At 40.6% G+C, this 17454-nt stretch overlaps 1 protein-coding gene across 2 annotated transcripts; it reads right to left on the reverse strand.

Annotated features, from left to right (window-relative positions):
• Positions 1 to 924: 924 nt before the first annotated feature.
• On the reverse strand, positions 925 to 12829 carry LAPTM4A (lysosomal protein transmembrane 4 alpha). Of its 2 annotated transcripts, none has more exons than XM_005521837.3 (7): positions 12660 to 12829; positions 5960 to 6080; positions 4413 to 4489; positions 4196 to 4318; positions 2960 to 3055; positions 2219 to 2317; positions 925 to 1700 (listed from the first exon to the last, which is right to left on the reverse strand). In XM_005521837.3, exons 1-7 carry the CDS (start codon positions 12756 to 12758, stop codon positions 1626 to 1628), a joined length of 690 nt encoding a protein of 229 aa, XP_005521894.1. In that variant the 5' UTR covers positions 12759 to 12829; the 3' UTR covers positions 925 to 1625. The 2 variants fall into 2 exon arrangements, with proteins under 2 accessions (XP_005521894.1, XP_087909449.1); XM_088053323.1 differs by lacking the exon at positions 12660 to 12829 and adding an exon at positions 10801 to 10812.
• Positions 12830 to 17454: the final 4625 nt, after the last annotated feature.

The following is a 17454-nucleotide window of genomic DNA, read 5'->3' on the forward strand; positions in this document are numbered from 1 at the left end:
TCTTTCACACCCGCCCTCCTCCCAAAGAGTCACACTGAAGCAGTCTGTGGCAGCATCTAAAGATGCCCTGGATTTGGAGTCTCTGTGGGAGTCCAGATCTGATGCAGTTGCTCAGAATGTGGAAGTAAGAATGCAGCTGCCACCAGCACGGGGCACACCCCGGGTACCCCCCCTCAGGGTAACCAGGAGGAATGGCACTGTCAGAACAGTGGCAGAGAAGGTGTGAGACCACTGCAGTTCAAAGTGCTCTCACAGGTGGCACCTGAGTTCACAGGGAAACTACTGCCGATAGCCCTAACAGAGCATTTTTAAATGTGTACAGAGGTACATACTGAAAATACAGGAAAAACTGCACAAATTATATGCTGTAACAATTTGAATCCCTTTTGTCCAGAGTAACACTAGGTACCTTTTCTCTTCCAAAGCAGAAAAATGTTTCTTCAGACATACTAAATTGTGAAATTATCTTCCACCTCTTTAAAGCTCTTGCTAAAAAAGATAAAGTTCTTTGTACTTGTTTTTTTGGTTTGGGGTTTTTTGTTGATTGTAGAAGAACATCACTAAGTCTGGCATATCTCCAACAACTCTGGACATTTTCCAATGTAAATGCTGTAGTCCTACTGGGTGTCTGTCCTGCTTTTAATGCCTGAGCTGACCAGACATCAGATTTCCCCAAGGGCTCAAAGCCTCCAGTACAATTCCCTTTTCCCAGCTCTTGGTTAAGTACAAATCAGACAAGAGGAAGTCAACCAAGTACTTGAACTGCAAAGGACTGTGTATTAGAGAGAATCCATGTTCTCCAGCCACATGAGGACTTCTACTGAAGAATGGATCAACCACTAAATCTGTAACTAAGTATGTTGGACTGTCTGCAGCACAATGAAGCACTTAAAAAAAAAACACCAAAAAGATCAACACTACTGGTAAACATTTTGTAAAAGATTTATTTAAGTATCACAAAGAGGAAAATACACAGAAGATTAGAAGCATGCAACCATCTTCCATATTTCTTGCATTTTATTTTTCTTGCATTCCCAGCTCGTTGTAATAGAACTCCTGTGCCACCCTCACTTGTTCCTCAAAAATACTGTTTCAAGACATAGGATAACCAAAAAAACCACAATAAAAGGTAAGATAACATATGAGAAAAGTGCAAAGTAAAAAAGTCACATATATACCACATTCAAACCCTTCTCCTTCCAAAAAATGGATAAAGGCAAACTGTCATTTTGCTGCACAATCAGATTGTCTTTATGAACTACTTTACAAAAAATTAATATAAATTAAGGGCATAATCCTGCAGACACTTATAATCACATTTAACTTCAATCAGAGTGGCTCAATTGGTATTATTAAAAACCACAAGTTAGTCACATGCCTAAGTTCTTGCAGGTGTAAGGCCCTAAGGCAATAAAATGTTTAAGAGCATTAGGGAGAACAAAAATTAAAGCAAATGAAATCACTCTCAGATGTGTTTTGCTTAGTAAGTTTATATCAAACATATTTTAAACAGAACAGTTTGCTCCTAAAGCCCTGAACGTTTCTATTACTTAAGCAGTTTTGCAAGATTAAAAGACAAAACCCCCAGGAAGCTGGTATAGATGTTAATGAACATAAAAATTGCTTCAGGCAGGTATGTAGGGAGGCGGAGGTTCCTTCTCAGGCATCTTCACTGCCATTTCATAGGTTGGCAGAACATACTAAGGAGAAGACATTTTGAAGTGATTAATACAAAAGATTTCAAATGGAAAAAAAAAACAAAACTAAGAAAGCACACATGCCCCATCAGCAACTTAATCCTCTGTTGCAGGCAAAGTTATTTTAAGAATTTACTGCTGTTCCTAGTAAGCAAATGAGGAAGTGAAAGAAAGTGCAGGAGCAGTTTACTGCTCTGCTGAGCCTAACCCTGGGTCATTCTTTCCACACCCCACTGCATCTTGACTTTGCAAAGCAGCAAGGAAGGTTTGGACTGGTGCAATCAAAACTTCCCTCTACCACAAGAAAAACATACAAAGACTTCTCTCCAAAGACCCTCCTTTTAGGCACTGTCAGAATTTAGCTAAGAAATTACCTACCACAAAATTAGCTGCTTAAGAATTTTTTATTTTTCCAGTCTTTCTTTAGAAAGCTGGACAAGGCTTGGAAACACACATGGATGTGGTGATTTTCTACTTCAAAATTAATGATACTGTTTCCTTTTATCTCAAAAAGAGATTACCTGTGGAGGAGCTTCAAAAGCAGGGTACACAGCAATCTCTGGAAAATTTCTGTTGTTGATGTATTTATAGCAGTTCCATACACAGTTAATTAGGTATGCCTGAAAGAAGAGAGATTTCTTTTTAAACACCTCATAAGCATTGGCTGATTCAGAAATTAAGTGTTGGACTACATTCCTATGATAAAAAGGAGCATAAATCAACTTAGTCAATACATATCCGAGGAATGGTTGCTATTTCACAGACCTGGCCACATACCTATGTTCCTCTCCATTTAGCTTTGCTGTCACAGTGACTCAGAGAGGATGCACCACACAGGTTTTAGCAAAAGAATTCACAGATCCATTCAACTAATCTATCTGCCTCAGCAGTGCTAATCAAATTTAAACATTTTGTTTAGAAACTTGTATGCATTAACTCAGTATTTCACTACAAATTTACAAATATTAAAATTATCTCTACATAGGTAAAAGTCTCTTTACATTCCTCCTTCCTACTCAGGAAGGGCAGAGCTGCATAAGCACACCCCAGTGCACACACACAAGTTAGCTGAAGACACCAGTACACAACATATTAAGTCATACCAGAACTGAACAGCCTAACAATTGTGCTCAAAGAAGTTCTTATCTCAGCATTAAGGCAGCAGCTGGGTTCTCAATTCAGCATTGGAAATTAACTAAGATTGACAGTGTCTTAATGCTTATTAACTCTTGCAATGGTTACATGATTAAGTTTTAACTTACCTTTAAAATGATAAATAAAACAAAGAACACCAGAACAATAAACAAGAGACAGCTGGAGTCCAAAGAAAGGAGATATTCTTTGTAAGGGAAATCCGGCTAGTGAAAAAAACAGGGGGGAAAGGGAGTGAAAGGGAAGAATGAACACTGCACAATCAAATATGATAGAAAAACATCCAAACTTCACACCAAATGCAACAAACCTTTGTATAAACTATTCCCCTGAAACAAAAAGTTCCATTTCTAACAAGTTTCCTCTTTATCCTCCCACAAAGCAGAGTATTTAGCCTGCCTCTGTCCCACAGGAACAGATCACTACAGTACAGTCTGTGTCCCTAGTCACTTCATCAGTCTCAGGCCAACACAGACTCTTCTTCACAGCTGCAGGACAGTATTTGTACTTATGGTCCTCTACAGCTCTTAAATGACTTACTGTTAACTATATCCTGTCAGTCCAACCTGTAACACAGGTGTGCAGCGTAAGAAGTCACCCCCAAACTTGGAGGAGACAAAACAGAGCTGCTGAAAACCTATTTTCCTTCCCTGACCACAGGAACAAAGCCTCTCTCAAACACCAATATAATGTTTTATCTGTTTTAAAAAGGACTTGTTTTTATACATCTACTTGAAAAGATCAAAACACCAGCCAGCCAGAGATTGTGGCCCCTGCTGATGGTATGTTCTATGCATTGACTCTTGCAGTTAAAACACAGGCAGTGTTGGTGAGAATTCCATTTCAGTTTTCTTAGAAAGTGTTGTTGCAACTTGAGAAGAGACACATAGAATGGAAAAGGGAAAGCTTGGAATCTCAGATTCCATGTGTAATGCTGCTGGAATCCTTACCTACACTTCTACAGTCCTTACCTACACTTCTGTTCCCCTTCCCTACCAAATAAGGGCCAACGCATTTTTAATCTGCAGTAGCAAATTTGCTACTGAGCCCCATTGCTTAAAGGGTTACAAACACACTTCCAAGTCCAATTGTAACCAACAAAGTTTAAACCAGTAGTTCCAGTCACAATTCTTTCCTTACTCTCCCTGTCTTTTGTTTTAGGGAGGAATGACACCTTTAACTCTTACATCTCTGATAAGCTACCACCCCACTGTAACCACGTATGGCTGCTGCAGGCTGAATTCTTTTTTCTTATGCACAGGAAGAAAAGTGTAGCTCAGTCACTGATCCAATCAAAACAAACTTTAATTTCAAATGTAAAACATCAACTTCAGCTGAATACTTACCAACTGCTCCAGGTAATCCTTGATTCTGGGCAAGTAGGTTAGGGAGCTGATGGCAACCAGACAACTGAGCACAAAGTCAAAGAGTTGGTAACAGAAAAATGGGATCAGCCAACCTACACGATGCTAAGAAGATATAGAAAAAAGGAATCCTGTAAATTATTTAGTTAAAAAAAAATCAAGTAGCAACTTTAAAACCATGGATTATAAATATACTTACGGCAATGGCACCATACACCATCATTGCACTGATTGTGAACATGAGGAGGGAGATAGCAAACAGAACACAGGCATTTTCTGCATTAAAAGAAAAACAGTAAGAATCAGTCATTTCCTGGAGTTGTCATGCTGCAGCTGATAGGTACCCAAGTTTTGTCCATTACTGTGATCTGTTCTCAACTGACTCATCTGTGCCAACTAGCAGCAGCAGAATAGAGTAGCTCAGATCCTTCCTAACAAAAAAAGATCTGGTTCAAGAAGACCTACAACTACTCTGCCTTAATCAAAAGCCTGACTAAAGCCCAGGAACACCAATTAGAAGCTTAACATAGTTTGACAGGAATGCACCATAATGATGTTTATTTGTAATGTGTGTCAATGCTGAAAGTATGTGAGTTATTAACTTTACAGCTGGACAGAATCTTAAGCGAGGCTAACACAGTATCAACCTTTACACTTGAAAATGGTTTGGTTACGTAATTTGGTCATTGGCAGTGAGAGCAGCACTGCTCCTTCAGTAACACTAAGGAAAACAGGAAATCACTGTGTGGAAGGTATCCCACTAGTTACAAGAAAAGGCAGTTGAACAGAAACCAATTTGTAGCAAAATCGAGGACATTCATGGAGGCTGCATGATAAAGATTCTCCTTGTGCATCACAGTTACTGATGACAGAACTCAGCTGCTTTCCACAAGTTACATTACACTTGTTCCTTTTTAAACACAAATAAACCAGCTTGAGTCTATAGATGTGGTAAATTACTGCTTTTTAGCAATATTGAAGCCAAAATTTTATAATTCTCCTGCTTGAAAAAGAGATTATCTGAGAACCCTTTCTACTCTGCAATTAATTTGAAAAGACACACTGTGGAAGCACTTACATATCCAATTCAGTGAAAGGTAATAATATCTACATACACAGATGGCATCAAGAAAGAGCCTCCCCATGTCTGAAACACACTGTGTTGATCAGACCTAAGTCTCAGCAATCACCAGTAAGTGTGGATGTCTTCTGAGGAGTTATTACTCAGAGTATACACAAGTACAATAATATCTGTAATGTTCTTTCATGCACACAAAACTCTCTAGCCCAGATCTCAACATAAGGAATAAGAGTTTTTAAGTCAAAGGCACGTAACAGATTTTACACTAAAGAGTGAAGAAAGCACCTTCAGCTTCAGAAGCATCTTTCTCATATAAGCTTAAGTGTACCAAGTACACCAACATCCTTTAATTTTACAGATTATCTGCTGTGATGTTACTTAGTATCTTAGCCTCAAGAAGAATTTGGCCCTTGCTCCCACTCTTATTGCTTATTACTCTTATAGTAAATGTGCTTTACAGTCACAGGTCATAACTGAACTGAGATCCTCAACTCAGGTCATGAACAATTAATCCAAAATGCTCAAAACCCAGTTTTTGAAGAGAAATTCAGAAAACAAGATAACCATATTTAAAAGATGTATGTGTACACTACAACCTAGTGTAAGACAAATCCATGATACTGCATGCTTTACATTCCAGTCAGCCAGCAGTGTTCTAGACCTACCAGCCATTCTCTCGGAAGCATAGTAATTTCCAATGACTTCATACTGGATATCAACAGTTGGCACCATATTTGGATGAGTCACTTCTACTGTCAACAAGATGCCCATCAGTAAGTTCACCACCTGAGAGAGATCACAGTTACCTCAAGGTTAATTACACTGCAAGATTTTTTTAATGACCACTAATAATCCTTTATTACAGTTAAAAATAAACTCTTCACTTTGCCTATATGTGGAAGAAAAAAAGAAGAGCCCAACTTACAGTTAAATTTCAAGCTAATTTAGTTAAACCACTACCAAAACGACCCAAAGAACATGGAGCACTTGCTAAGTTCAATGAATCACAATTAGATAATTTTGCAAATTGAGAGGATGGTAAGGTTCCTAGGATTCAAATAATATAATTAAGCTGATTCTGCTTGATGAATGTATAGATTTGTTAACCAGAAATAGTTAAAAATGGTCAGGAAGGTAAAGGTACAGAATGAGAAATATTTGGAAAGAATTTCTGCTTTCTATAACAAATTGAGTTAAACACACAAATAAATTACTGGGCTTCTGCCATGTATCAGCTTTAATATGTTAGATTTAATATGTTAGCTTTAATATGTTTAATCTCCCTCTGCTTCCCAGATCACTTATTAAAACCTCACCAGTCCTTATCAGAAAGGTCTACACAACCACAGGAGAAGTTAAAAAGTTTCACACAAAGATCATGCACACATTCAGCATGGGCTGTGTGCTCACCAGTCTTTCTCCTCCCTCTCACTGCCACTTAAGAATCCTTCTGTTGCCCCATTTTGGTACACACCAGAAATGTCTTCAGTAAGAGATCAAAGAATCAAAAGTAGCTTAAGCCTCTGTAAAATTGCCCTGACAGCATTTATAACATATTCAAAGTTTACAGGGACATATCTAGAGACATACGCCAAAGGTTACATAACACAAAAAACTCATGATGGTATTCTCAAGCTGCAGACATTTTCCAGTCAGAATTCAGTACTGTCACCACCACCAGCAGGATCTCATCCAATTAGCCTCAAAAGAAAAAAAAAAAAAAAAAAGTTTGCAGTTTCTCACAACTTAAGAACATTTGCCAGGTACTTCTACTGGCATGGTTCCAGGAGTCAATGATGGTGGCAAGTCTATGTACAATTACTGAAGATTTCAGTAAGGAAAAAAATATTTCTAACCTTTTAAAAATTTTCAGACTCACAGTTCCTATAACTTTTTTCCCCTCACTGTTTTTATTCATTTTTCTTCTTTTTCTTTTTCTCCCAGGGGTTTAGAGATATATGGTGATAAGTTTGCTTGTACTTTCTGCTAAAAAGAAGCCTTTAGTGGAGTCAAAGTTGGTCACTTTGTAGAAATGCAATCATCTCATCATGTATTACACAAAATTACTAAAATTTCCAGCTATTTTGACCCAGTTGTATTTTTATAAGGCATTTTATGCCTCGGAATATAAAACATAGTAGCCAAAACAGCTTAACCACCAATATCTTTTGCCTTGAAATGCACATATTTTTACTCTTACAGGACACTTCTTAAAGGGCAAAACTTTTGTTCATCTACCTCTTGTCTTTAAATCTTATTTTGCTTCACCCCTGGTCACACATACAGAACACTTTCATCTCACGCCTGGTTTGTCCTTCTGTACTCTGGCCTTCTGCTCTCAAAGCATTTTCAACCCTTCTATTTCCTCCTCTCTGTGAATGAACTGGGGATACTGGAAAATACCTTACTGCACTGTACTTGTTTCAAAGAGCCCATGTCAAGGTTCAGGTCTCTGGCAGTTAAAACATTCATCTCTACTTTATAAAGCATAACAGTAGATGTTCAGTTGCAACTAAATCATTTACTGTTTATACAAGTCATCAGTTTGCCATGATAGGCTACCTGCTTCAGGATAAAGAGCAAGCAGCACTTGAATTACTATAGAAGTACTGAAAAACTTGAATGCCTCAGAATTTTGAGATTGTAACTCCCCATCTGTTACTTTTTTTGTTTTCATCCTATCAATTGTCGTAATTCAACATACCAAAGTCCTTAGTAATTTCACTAGTTACTGAGTGCAGTTCCAAGTACTAGGGGTTTATTTTCTCAACCTGAAATAGTATGCAAGTAAAAGAGAAAAGAAAGTAATTCAAAATCCAATCTATCAGAATCAATGAGACCAAATAAAAATAGTAACAAACCAAAACAAATCTAAACAAAAACAAACCCAAACCTCTGCCAATTAACACCTCAGGGTTTCCAGCACTCCATTACTGCTGTTTACAAATCCATCACAACACTGAGTAATTCAACACATTTAACATATGGATTTCAATTAAGAGCTACAGAGCCAGCCAGAGCCTCTATTTTAACTCCTTCCATTCTTTCCCAGAAGCTTGATAACAGCAAGACCACAAGGCTCGTTTCAAAATAATCGATGTAATAGGCAGCAAAACTATGGTTTGGAACACAGAACATCATTAAAGCTTTTAAGTATATACTCACTGCAAATCAAGTATGTTCACAAATGTCTACATAGAGAAGTCAAAAAACCTAACTTATGTATACCTCAGTGCAATATGAGGATTAAACCCATCACCATCTTCCACAGAAAAAAAAATAAAAAAATAAAAAAAAACAAAACCACAACCTGACAAGACAGCACTCAGCAGATACTGTGCAGCATCCTAAAGTAAAACCTCAGAAATCTCAGCAGCCTCATTCTGGTCTTTTATGCTAGGAAATAAAAAATAGTAGCAAAAATAATTTGCAAAATGCATGTTCAAGTTCTTATTCAAAAAAGAATTCCATTAAGTTGAATATAACCTTAATTTAGTTCTGTAGTAGTTTAAGGAGTGTATTTTACATTTTAGTATCTGGGATAGTTAAGTTTATAAGTTTGGTGTAGCTTGCATCATAATTCAAATAGCTAAAACTTCAAATTCTCAATTAGCAAGTCAGCATTTATTACACACTGGTAGCAGAAATATTAGCTCCCCATATGATTAGAACTCTCTAAAATACTCTGGAACTACTAACAAGCATAACCTTTTCAATTAGTGAGTTTTATCTCCACTGTGTACACTTTATGTCTCATAATGTAAGTGCTTCATCTCTCTGGAGGCCTGGACATGAAGTCTAATTTTCCCCAAGCACTCTGAGTGACTTGGGCAAAACCAAGAATTCCTACTTTTAATTTGCTTGTATCCCTTTATGAGGGGGAAGAAGGGAACTTGCCTTGCACTACTACACTCATTTTCCTTTCACTTTTCCAGTATTTTTTCCCTAGACATGTTCCCAAAGAAAAAAAAAAAAAATCCAAGATGGAGATTCTGATTTGGTCTCGTTTATTAATATATTGAAATAATAAAAACTGAAGAGTGATTCTAAAGAGGGTACTTCAGAGCCTATAGCACTACCAGTATTAGACTGAGACCAGTTATATTGGCTCATTTCTGTCTATCTGGTTCAGTGAACAAGCAATTCCAGAGATCCCCCTTGGCTCCTGCTAACCAGCAGCAATTGCATCACTGACTCCAGCCCTGAAGTTTGCTGCCAGAACACACCAGCCGCTCCCTCCAAAACAATGCCATTGGCTTTTATGCTATTTACTGAACTCTGATCACATTTTTGCCAGTGCAGTGTTTGTGCTTCCGGTTTCTGGAAAGTGCAGTGCCCAATATGAAGGTTTACAGGAAGAAACAAACTTCAAAGCAACACGATTGAAACTATGGAGAGAGGAACAGGAGGTTTCTTTTTCCTTCCTACACAGAACAGCAGTGGGTGTTGCACAGCTAATCAAGCTTTATCAGTCCTGGAACTGAAGTACAATTCTGCCAGAAATGTTCTTAACTTTTCTTTTGGTAAATATGCTTTTATTTATTGATCACAAACAGCAGCAGCACACAGACAGAACTGTGCTTGAGACACACTCTGTTAACACAGCATCAGCAGCAGACATTTTAGAAGGTAGTCCTCATTCTCTCTGGACTTGCAGAAGCACACAGCAAGGACAGTGACAAAACTGTTCTAGTGAGGAGTAAAGTTAATTACACACATGACTTAAGAGTATACAAATAAGCAAAGAATAGGAAAATGCCTAAAGAAATGTTTACATAAGAATAACACATGTATTAAGTAGACTGAAGTCTTATCTTACTAAAACATCTGGAGTAGATTGCTATGAGACTCCATTTTAAGTGATAGCAAATTCCTTCAGGACTGCACTGCACAAGAACACAGTTTATACAGTAAATAGCAAGATTTTCAGTAACATAAAACTATTCTTGTACTAAACATTCTCCCCCTCCAAAAAACTGCGTCCTTCAAAAAAGAGCCCAACAAAACAAAAACACACAAAGTACAAACAAAAAACCCCACCAAACCCACAAACCAAAACCCATCACCCTAGAGAAAGTTATTAGTATTTGTCCCACCATAACTTAAAAGTAGAGATTATTTAATTTATTTAGAAATACTTCTAAGAACCTGAAAGACTAAGAGCAGTACTTAAATGGTGCGTTAATTAACATGTCTAAAAAACCTGACATATTCTAGACCATTTTTTTTTGAAGTCTGGCAGCAGGCAGTTAAATTTAACTTTGACTGTGCAAACCGTAATTTACCTTTAAAAAAGCGTAATTTATAGTTGAATTCTGATTTAAAGCACTAAGCAAGACCACCTAAAGCTTCCTTATAACCTTATTTCAGCTCAAACAGCCAACTGTTGCCAGACTTAAAAGTTCTCACCCTTTGCTAGGTGACAGCTGAGAACTGCATAAAAACATTCAACGCACGGTCTAACAAAGCGTTCGATATACAAGGACTTTTTAATAAAAATCCGCACCTCTGAAGCGCTTTGCACGCCCCCTGCTACCTTGAACCCTACTTTTCGCTCTGGCAGACCGAGCGGCCGCGGTTACACGAGATCAAAGCCGCGCTCCGCCGCGGGAGCCGCAGCCTCACGGGTGCCCGGCGCAGCTTCCACCGTCCCCAGCACCCATTCAGGAAGAAGAAAGAGGTGCCGCATCCAGGCAACAGGAGGAAACATAAGCACAGCAGGAGAGGTAGAAACTGGAAGCGCTACCAGGTCTGTGGCCACGGAAACATCTCCCTGTCCCCCTGCCCCCAGCAAGTTCCTGGGTTTACAGACGCTCCCGCGAACAGGAATCGCAGTGCGGAAGGCAGCGAGGTGCTTTTGTTCTGTAACAAGGATTACTGACCAGAAGCATATTCCTGAACTCCACCCATCAGCACAGGGTGCTTTGCAGGTTTCCAAAAGGAGCTGGATTCTCAATACTACAATGGACGTTTTCCTTTGTAATGAACTAATAACAAAACTTAATCAGCATCAAGACTTTTATCCAATTTATTTTTGAAAAAGAGATACCTTTTCCCTAAAGTTTTGTTACATGTCCAACCCCCTACCCTGCCTTTTCTTCAGGTCGTCTCTCTCCAGCGACTTTGTTGGCCTGTACATTTTTTTGCCAACTGAACGACCAAGATGCATAAAAAGAGGATCTCCCTATACTTGTTGAAAATAAGCCATAAACTCTCAAAAATCAAATCCTCATGCCTCTAAAGGTGGTTTCTGTACATAGCTGTTTCATATCAGCACAAAAATTCAGCATTCTTTGTTTCTTACAATCTGAAAAAGAGTAAGGGAGAATACAGATTTGATTACAGCTTCAGAACAGAAAAGCTATGATGTAACTTTTGTAAACTATCCCCTTATTTTTACTGCCCATGAGGGTAAGGGGAAGGAAAGATTAGGAAGGACTTCAATGAAGGGGAGCTCAAGCCCCCTTTAAGGGTTCCAGGCCTTTAACTTGCTGGTACTGTTTTCACATTTCTATGTCACCCTAGTTCAGAACTTTAATATTTCATCTTCACAACCACTCTCTTCTCAGAGAGAAAGCACTCACCAGTCAGAAAAAAGGAGGTGTTTTGGGAGCCAAATTTGTTTCCACTGCTCTTTAATCACTGCATCAAGAACAAAGTACGGAATAACCAGGAACTTCCCTTGCCACAAAGCTCTCGTTCATTCTTCATCTTCCTCTCAGAGGTTACACACCACTCACGGGTACCTCATCTCATTCCCCTATTATATACCCCAAATTCCAGCCTCCCCCAATTCTCCCTTACCAAGAACACGCTCAGTAGTGTATTAAAGTCTCAAGCCCTCCAAACCAAAAAACAGAAGAGTGACACAATCCCTCTGAGACGCAAATTAAAACGCTCAGAACTTTTTCTTCACTTTCTTTTTCCAACCACAAGGGAATCTGCCGAGAGACAGCAGGGCTTCTCTGTTAGCCCGAAGGAGACCCGGGAGAGAAGGGAGACCCGAGCCCCGCTGGGTGATCCCAGGAAATGCCCTCGTGCAGCTTCCCCAGACCGCCTCAGGAAAGGGAGCAACTGCCCGGGCGAGGGGAGCGGGACCCCGTGGTCCCTCGGGGAACGACTGCTCGGACGAGGGGAGCGGGACCCCGTGGTCCCTCGGGGAACGACTGCTCGGACGAGGGGAGCGGGACCCCGTGGTCCCTAGGGGAAGGGAACAACTGCCCGGGCGACGGAAGCGGGACCCCGCGGTCCCTCAGAGCGGCCGCGAGGGCGCCGCTCCCCCGCCCCACCGAACAGCCGGCGCACGCGCGCTGAGCACGGCCCCCACCGCCGCCCCTTTAGCCGCTGGCCGCCCCCGACTCTCACCATGTACCAGGTGCCCAGGATGATGGTGCCGGTGCGCACATGGCAGCAGCCGCAGCAGCGAGTGCTGTATAAGCGGTCACGATTTCGCTTGAACGTCATGGCGGCACCGCCGAGCTGCAACCGCCAGACCCACCACCCGCCCTCTCCGGGCAGTTCCCGACACCGAGGGCCGTAAAACCCCCGGCGCCCGCGTCACCGCCGCACTGCCCAATCAACCGCCGGGAGAGTGTAGCGGGGCGAGCCTGTGCTGCCGCAGCGACGGGTGATTGACAGCAGCGCCGACCAATCACAACAGCCCTGGGACTGACGCCCCGCGTTCACCTGCGGTGGCGGGGGCAGCACCTGAGGTGGGGGCAGTGCCATTTCCGCCATGTTGGGCTTTGCCCGCCTCTGCCGCCGGGCGAGTCTGGCGGGGAAAGGTCCTGCCCTGCCCTACCCTACCTTACCTTACCTTACCCTGCCTTACCTTACCCTGCTCTGCTCGCCTCGCCTGGCGCACGGGGAGCAGCTCGCCAGGGATTTGAAGAGCCGGAACTTGGCAGCCGAGGAGGCAGCGAAAACTCATGGGGAAAGCTGCGTTGTCTGGAGACGTTCCCCTGTACTTAGCGCGGGTGAGGGCTGGCTCGAATTCTACGGCCAGTTCCGAGCCCCTCAGTTCGGGAGGGACATGGAAGTTCTAGAGAAAGTCCCGAGAAGGGCAACCGAGCTGGTGAAGCGTCTGGAGCAGAAGTCTAAGGAGGAGCGTCTGAGGGTGTTTTGCCTGGAGAAAAGAAAGCTCAGAGGGAACCTTATTCCTCTCTGCAACTCCCTGAAAGGAGGTTGTAGCCAGATAGAGATTGGCCTCTTCTCCCAGGCAACTGGTAACAGCATGACAGGACATGGGCTCAAGTTGCGTTAGGGAGGTTGCATAGGAAATCAGGAGAAATTTCTTCATTGGGAGGGTGGTTAGACATTGGAACAGAAGTCACTATCCCTGGAGGTGTTTAAAGAAAGACCGGACGTGGCACTTAGTGCTATTGGTCTGGCATTAGGTCATGATTTGGATTCGATGATCTCACGGGTCTTTTCCAACTTCATTGATTTTGTGATTATGGACAACCCTTAATTCCAAAATAATAATGAGTAAGTAATGTCTCCTGATGTCCTGATTCCAGCTGGGGCAGTGTTAATTTCTGCAGGTGCCAGGAGGGAGCATGGCTTGGATGTGGAGCTTATTCTATCCCACCTCACATCACTGGTCATTGCCAGGAGCAGGGGGAAAAGAGGTTTCTTCCTATGGAGAAAACACGGAGGAGGGAGCCGGCTGGTGTTGTCTATTGGGAGCGGGGGCAGGTTTCTTATCTCGCTGATGTTTCCAGTATATTATTGTGCCTCCAATTCTTAACTCCATCCCAACACAGCAGGAAAGATGAGGGGAAGGGGGAGTGAGATAGAGCAGTGTGTGGTTTTGGAAAGTCTCAGTAGGGGTCCTGAACTGGGGAGTACCATTTGTAAACCGGACACTTGGGCAGAGGTATGCTTTGAGGTACTGCCAACATCCCCCGGCTTTTGCAGAAATTCACCCAGTGCTACAGAAGGTTTAGTTCACATGAACCGTCTCCATTCTGCTGTTCTTCTGAGTTAATTCCTTGGATTAAAGAGTAACATTGTGTTACATGCTAAAAGGATATGCCATCAGAGGAAAAAAAAAAAAGTGCTCTCTTCATTGAGTATGTGGAAAGTTTCAGCACCACTTAGACACACTGTCTTCTGTTCCCACAAGGAGCAGGACCTGTAAAGTTCCCCTGACCCGATGGTTTCTGGAGACCTGACCTATTGATGCAGAAATGCACACAGTTTATTTTAACCTTCTGCTTTGCAGCTGCAAGTATGTCCTTCTTGGCAGTGCACAATCTGAGAGACAGAGCCATAAATATTTGCTGTGCATGTATACACCAAGATGTATGTCAGTATTAATTTGAGTTTTTCACTTTGAACATTGAGAAGGTAATGAGAGTGACAGTGCTTGTCCTTTTGATACATTCCAGATTGTACAATTAACACATTTTATTGTTTGAATAATAGACTGCTTAGTCTATTTTTAATGTGAACTGTTGCTGAGTTGTTTGAAATTATTTATTTAAGGGCTTTAAAAGTGACCTTTTTATTTTAAATCCCCAGAGTTCCACAGTTAGTGTTTTTCTTCCTTAGGGCATATTTCATTTTTGGATAAACATGTTGTAAGTGCTGCTAAGATGGCTGTAATGATCCTATTATAAACTATTGTTTGTTTCTTTAGCGGTCCTAATGTTCTCAGCCCTGTGCACAGATGCCTAATTATCAACACTGATTTAATGTAGTAAGAAGGGACTAATTTTAATGAATATACAAGTGTCCATGTAAAAAATAGAAAAAATAATGTGCATTTTCTTGTAATCAGTCATTTAAAAAATCAGTTTTCTCACAGATGGCACTTTGGGAAGCCTAAGCCAACTATCCCTGCTTCATGCATGCCTGAATTGATTACATTGTTCTGCGGAGCTGAGAGGTTCTCCTTCCTGTTGGTCTGTCCCTGTGTGAAACAGGAATTCACAGGATTAGAATGAGTCAGAAATAAAAGCAGAAGCCCCTCCCTCAAAGTTTGGACATCCACTTGGAAACCTCTAGATCCCACTCCCAGTTCAAATGATTTGTGAGGGCAAGTGTTCCAGCTAAGATCTTGCAGTTGGACACTCTGCCTTCGCTAAAATCAAGCTCTATAATAAAGTCAGGCTCAGATTTTCAGGGCTATTTTCATGAGATGAAAGAAATCTTAATTAAGTGTTCATATCTTTGTCAGCCAGACTCAGAATAAAAATTGATGTGATTCCCTTGAGCTTCACTGCTTGTTATACTCTGCAAACAGCAAAGATACTGGGAAGAATAATGTGAATCTCATTTAACATCACAAAGAAGCTTCCCACAGCAGGATAGGCTGATGTGGAACTACTGAATTTGCATTAAAAAACCTGTCTACTTTCTCCTCTCTTAAAAAAAAAAAATAAGGAAAAGAAAGATTTAAAGAGTATTTTGAGAATGATTGCATTGTTTCTTGTACTTAGGGGAAGAGGTAATAGGTTAATGATTTTAGTCCTACCCTCTGTGAAAGATTCCAGTTCTTCCATGCCACAAGCAGCCCAGATGACCTCAGGCAAGACACTTCCTTTTTGCTGAGCCTTAATTCTCTCCTTTTTGCTAGTTCAAAGAGGATTTGTGAGGCTAAATATATTAAAAATTCTGGGCTCAGCTTACAGTCATGACAGACTGAACAAAATCTCAGAGAGTCATCGAGTACTAATGGTAAAACTTACTCACAAATAGCAAAAAGACCATGGCGTGCAGGACCAAAGCATCCACAACAGTAAGAGCAGGAAGCCATACACAGATCAGCAAGTCAGAAGCAGCTGCGAAAGAATGATTTGGATTGCTTTTACCAGCATGACATTTTAACTCCTTCCCTCTCAGCAGGTAGGGAAGGGTTTGATATCGAGGTGTTCCTCATTAGCCAAACTAGTCAGAGCTTTCAAAACCCATGTCTAGACAGGAGATTTGCACTTCTGTCTTAAGAGAGCCTGGCAATGTTTTACAAAACACAAATTAGTTTTGGATAATCACATTTTAATGAGGTGACAGCAAAACAGCTGGGATCAGGTAAATGAGAGACCAGACTTCAACTTCTACAATTTAAAGTCCTACACTTGCAGGATGTTAAAACAATGCAGCACTAAGACTGTTTTCTGCAAATTTTTGTAATACCATAGTTTTTCCCTTTCATGCTGCTCTTCAGCCTATCCTTGGCTAGAAGGTGGTGGTTTAATGCAGTAACCACATTGCCAGGATGGCAATATTTTTAAGAATAAGGTGCTGTTCTGCTTCAGCATTTGCTGTGTTGTGTGAAGGAAAACTTACAGACTCTGAACGGATAATCACATGTAACCTCGGGCAGAGTTCATATCACTTTATAGTGAAAATATTGTTCTGATGGGGGTTGAGAAATGAGGACACAGTGAGATGAACAGATATGACCAACACTACTACAGGTCAATCAAACTTCTAGGAACATCTTGTCCATTCTTTGCCAGGAAATAAAAGGTACAGTGCAGGACATGTTGGAGCTACTCCATCCCAAATGGAAGGCACTAGAGTATAAGGGCAGGAACAATCTACTGCTATTTTATTTTTATTTTTTTTCCCTATAACTTTATGCATGTGCCTGCTACTCTACTTTCTAAAACAACAAAAACAAACAAACAAAACTCCCCAAAAACCAAAACAAAACCAAAAAAAAGCAAAGGTTAGTTAGCTCCTCAGACTCAGTTATTTTCCATGCTGAAAAAACATTTTTAGATTAAAAAAACCAAAGTTTTTCAACATCCCAGAGAAGATATCTTTACATAGAAACTGCAATATATAACACTGTATACCCATAACAGAATTTAGAAAAATCTATAGAACTGGTGCAGAAGGTGTGAAAAATAGCAGGCTGAAAGCATGGATTGACTTTTTGCTTCCTTAAAAAAGATAAAAATGTACTAGAGTAAAAGCAAAATATTAACATATCTATGAGGGGAAAAAAACCCTCATATAAATTAGTCATGGGGAAACTTTCCTGTTGGTGACTCATACAACAAAATCATAGATATCCCGAAGTCAGCATTAACAAATTTTACCATCCTTTTTTTCCACGATTAATTTTGAAGTAAAACAATCTAATTTGGAGGATCAGTGGTTTCTTGTAAAAAGGGTTAGAAAGTAATAAAAATGTATCACAATGAGT

The sequence above is a fragment of the Pseudopodoces humilis genome, chromosome 3, assembly GCF_049639895.1.
Source record: "Pseudopodoces humilis isolate 2021_Gansu_Grassland_sample_001 chromosome 3, ASM4963989v1, whole genome shotgun sequence".
Taxonomy (NCBI): Eukaryota; Metazoa; Chordata; class Aves; order Passeriformes; family Paridae; genus Pseudopodoces; species Pseudopodoces humilis.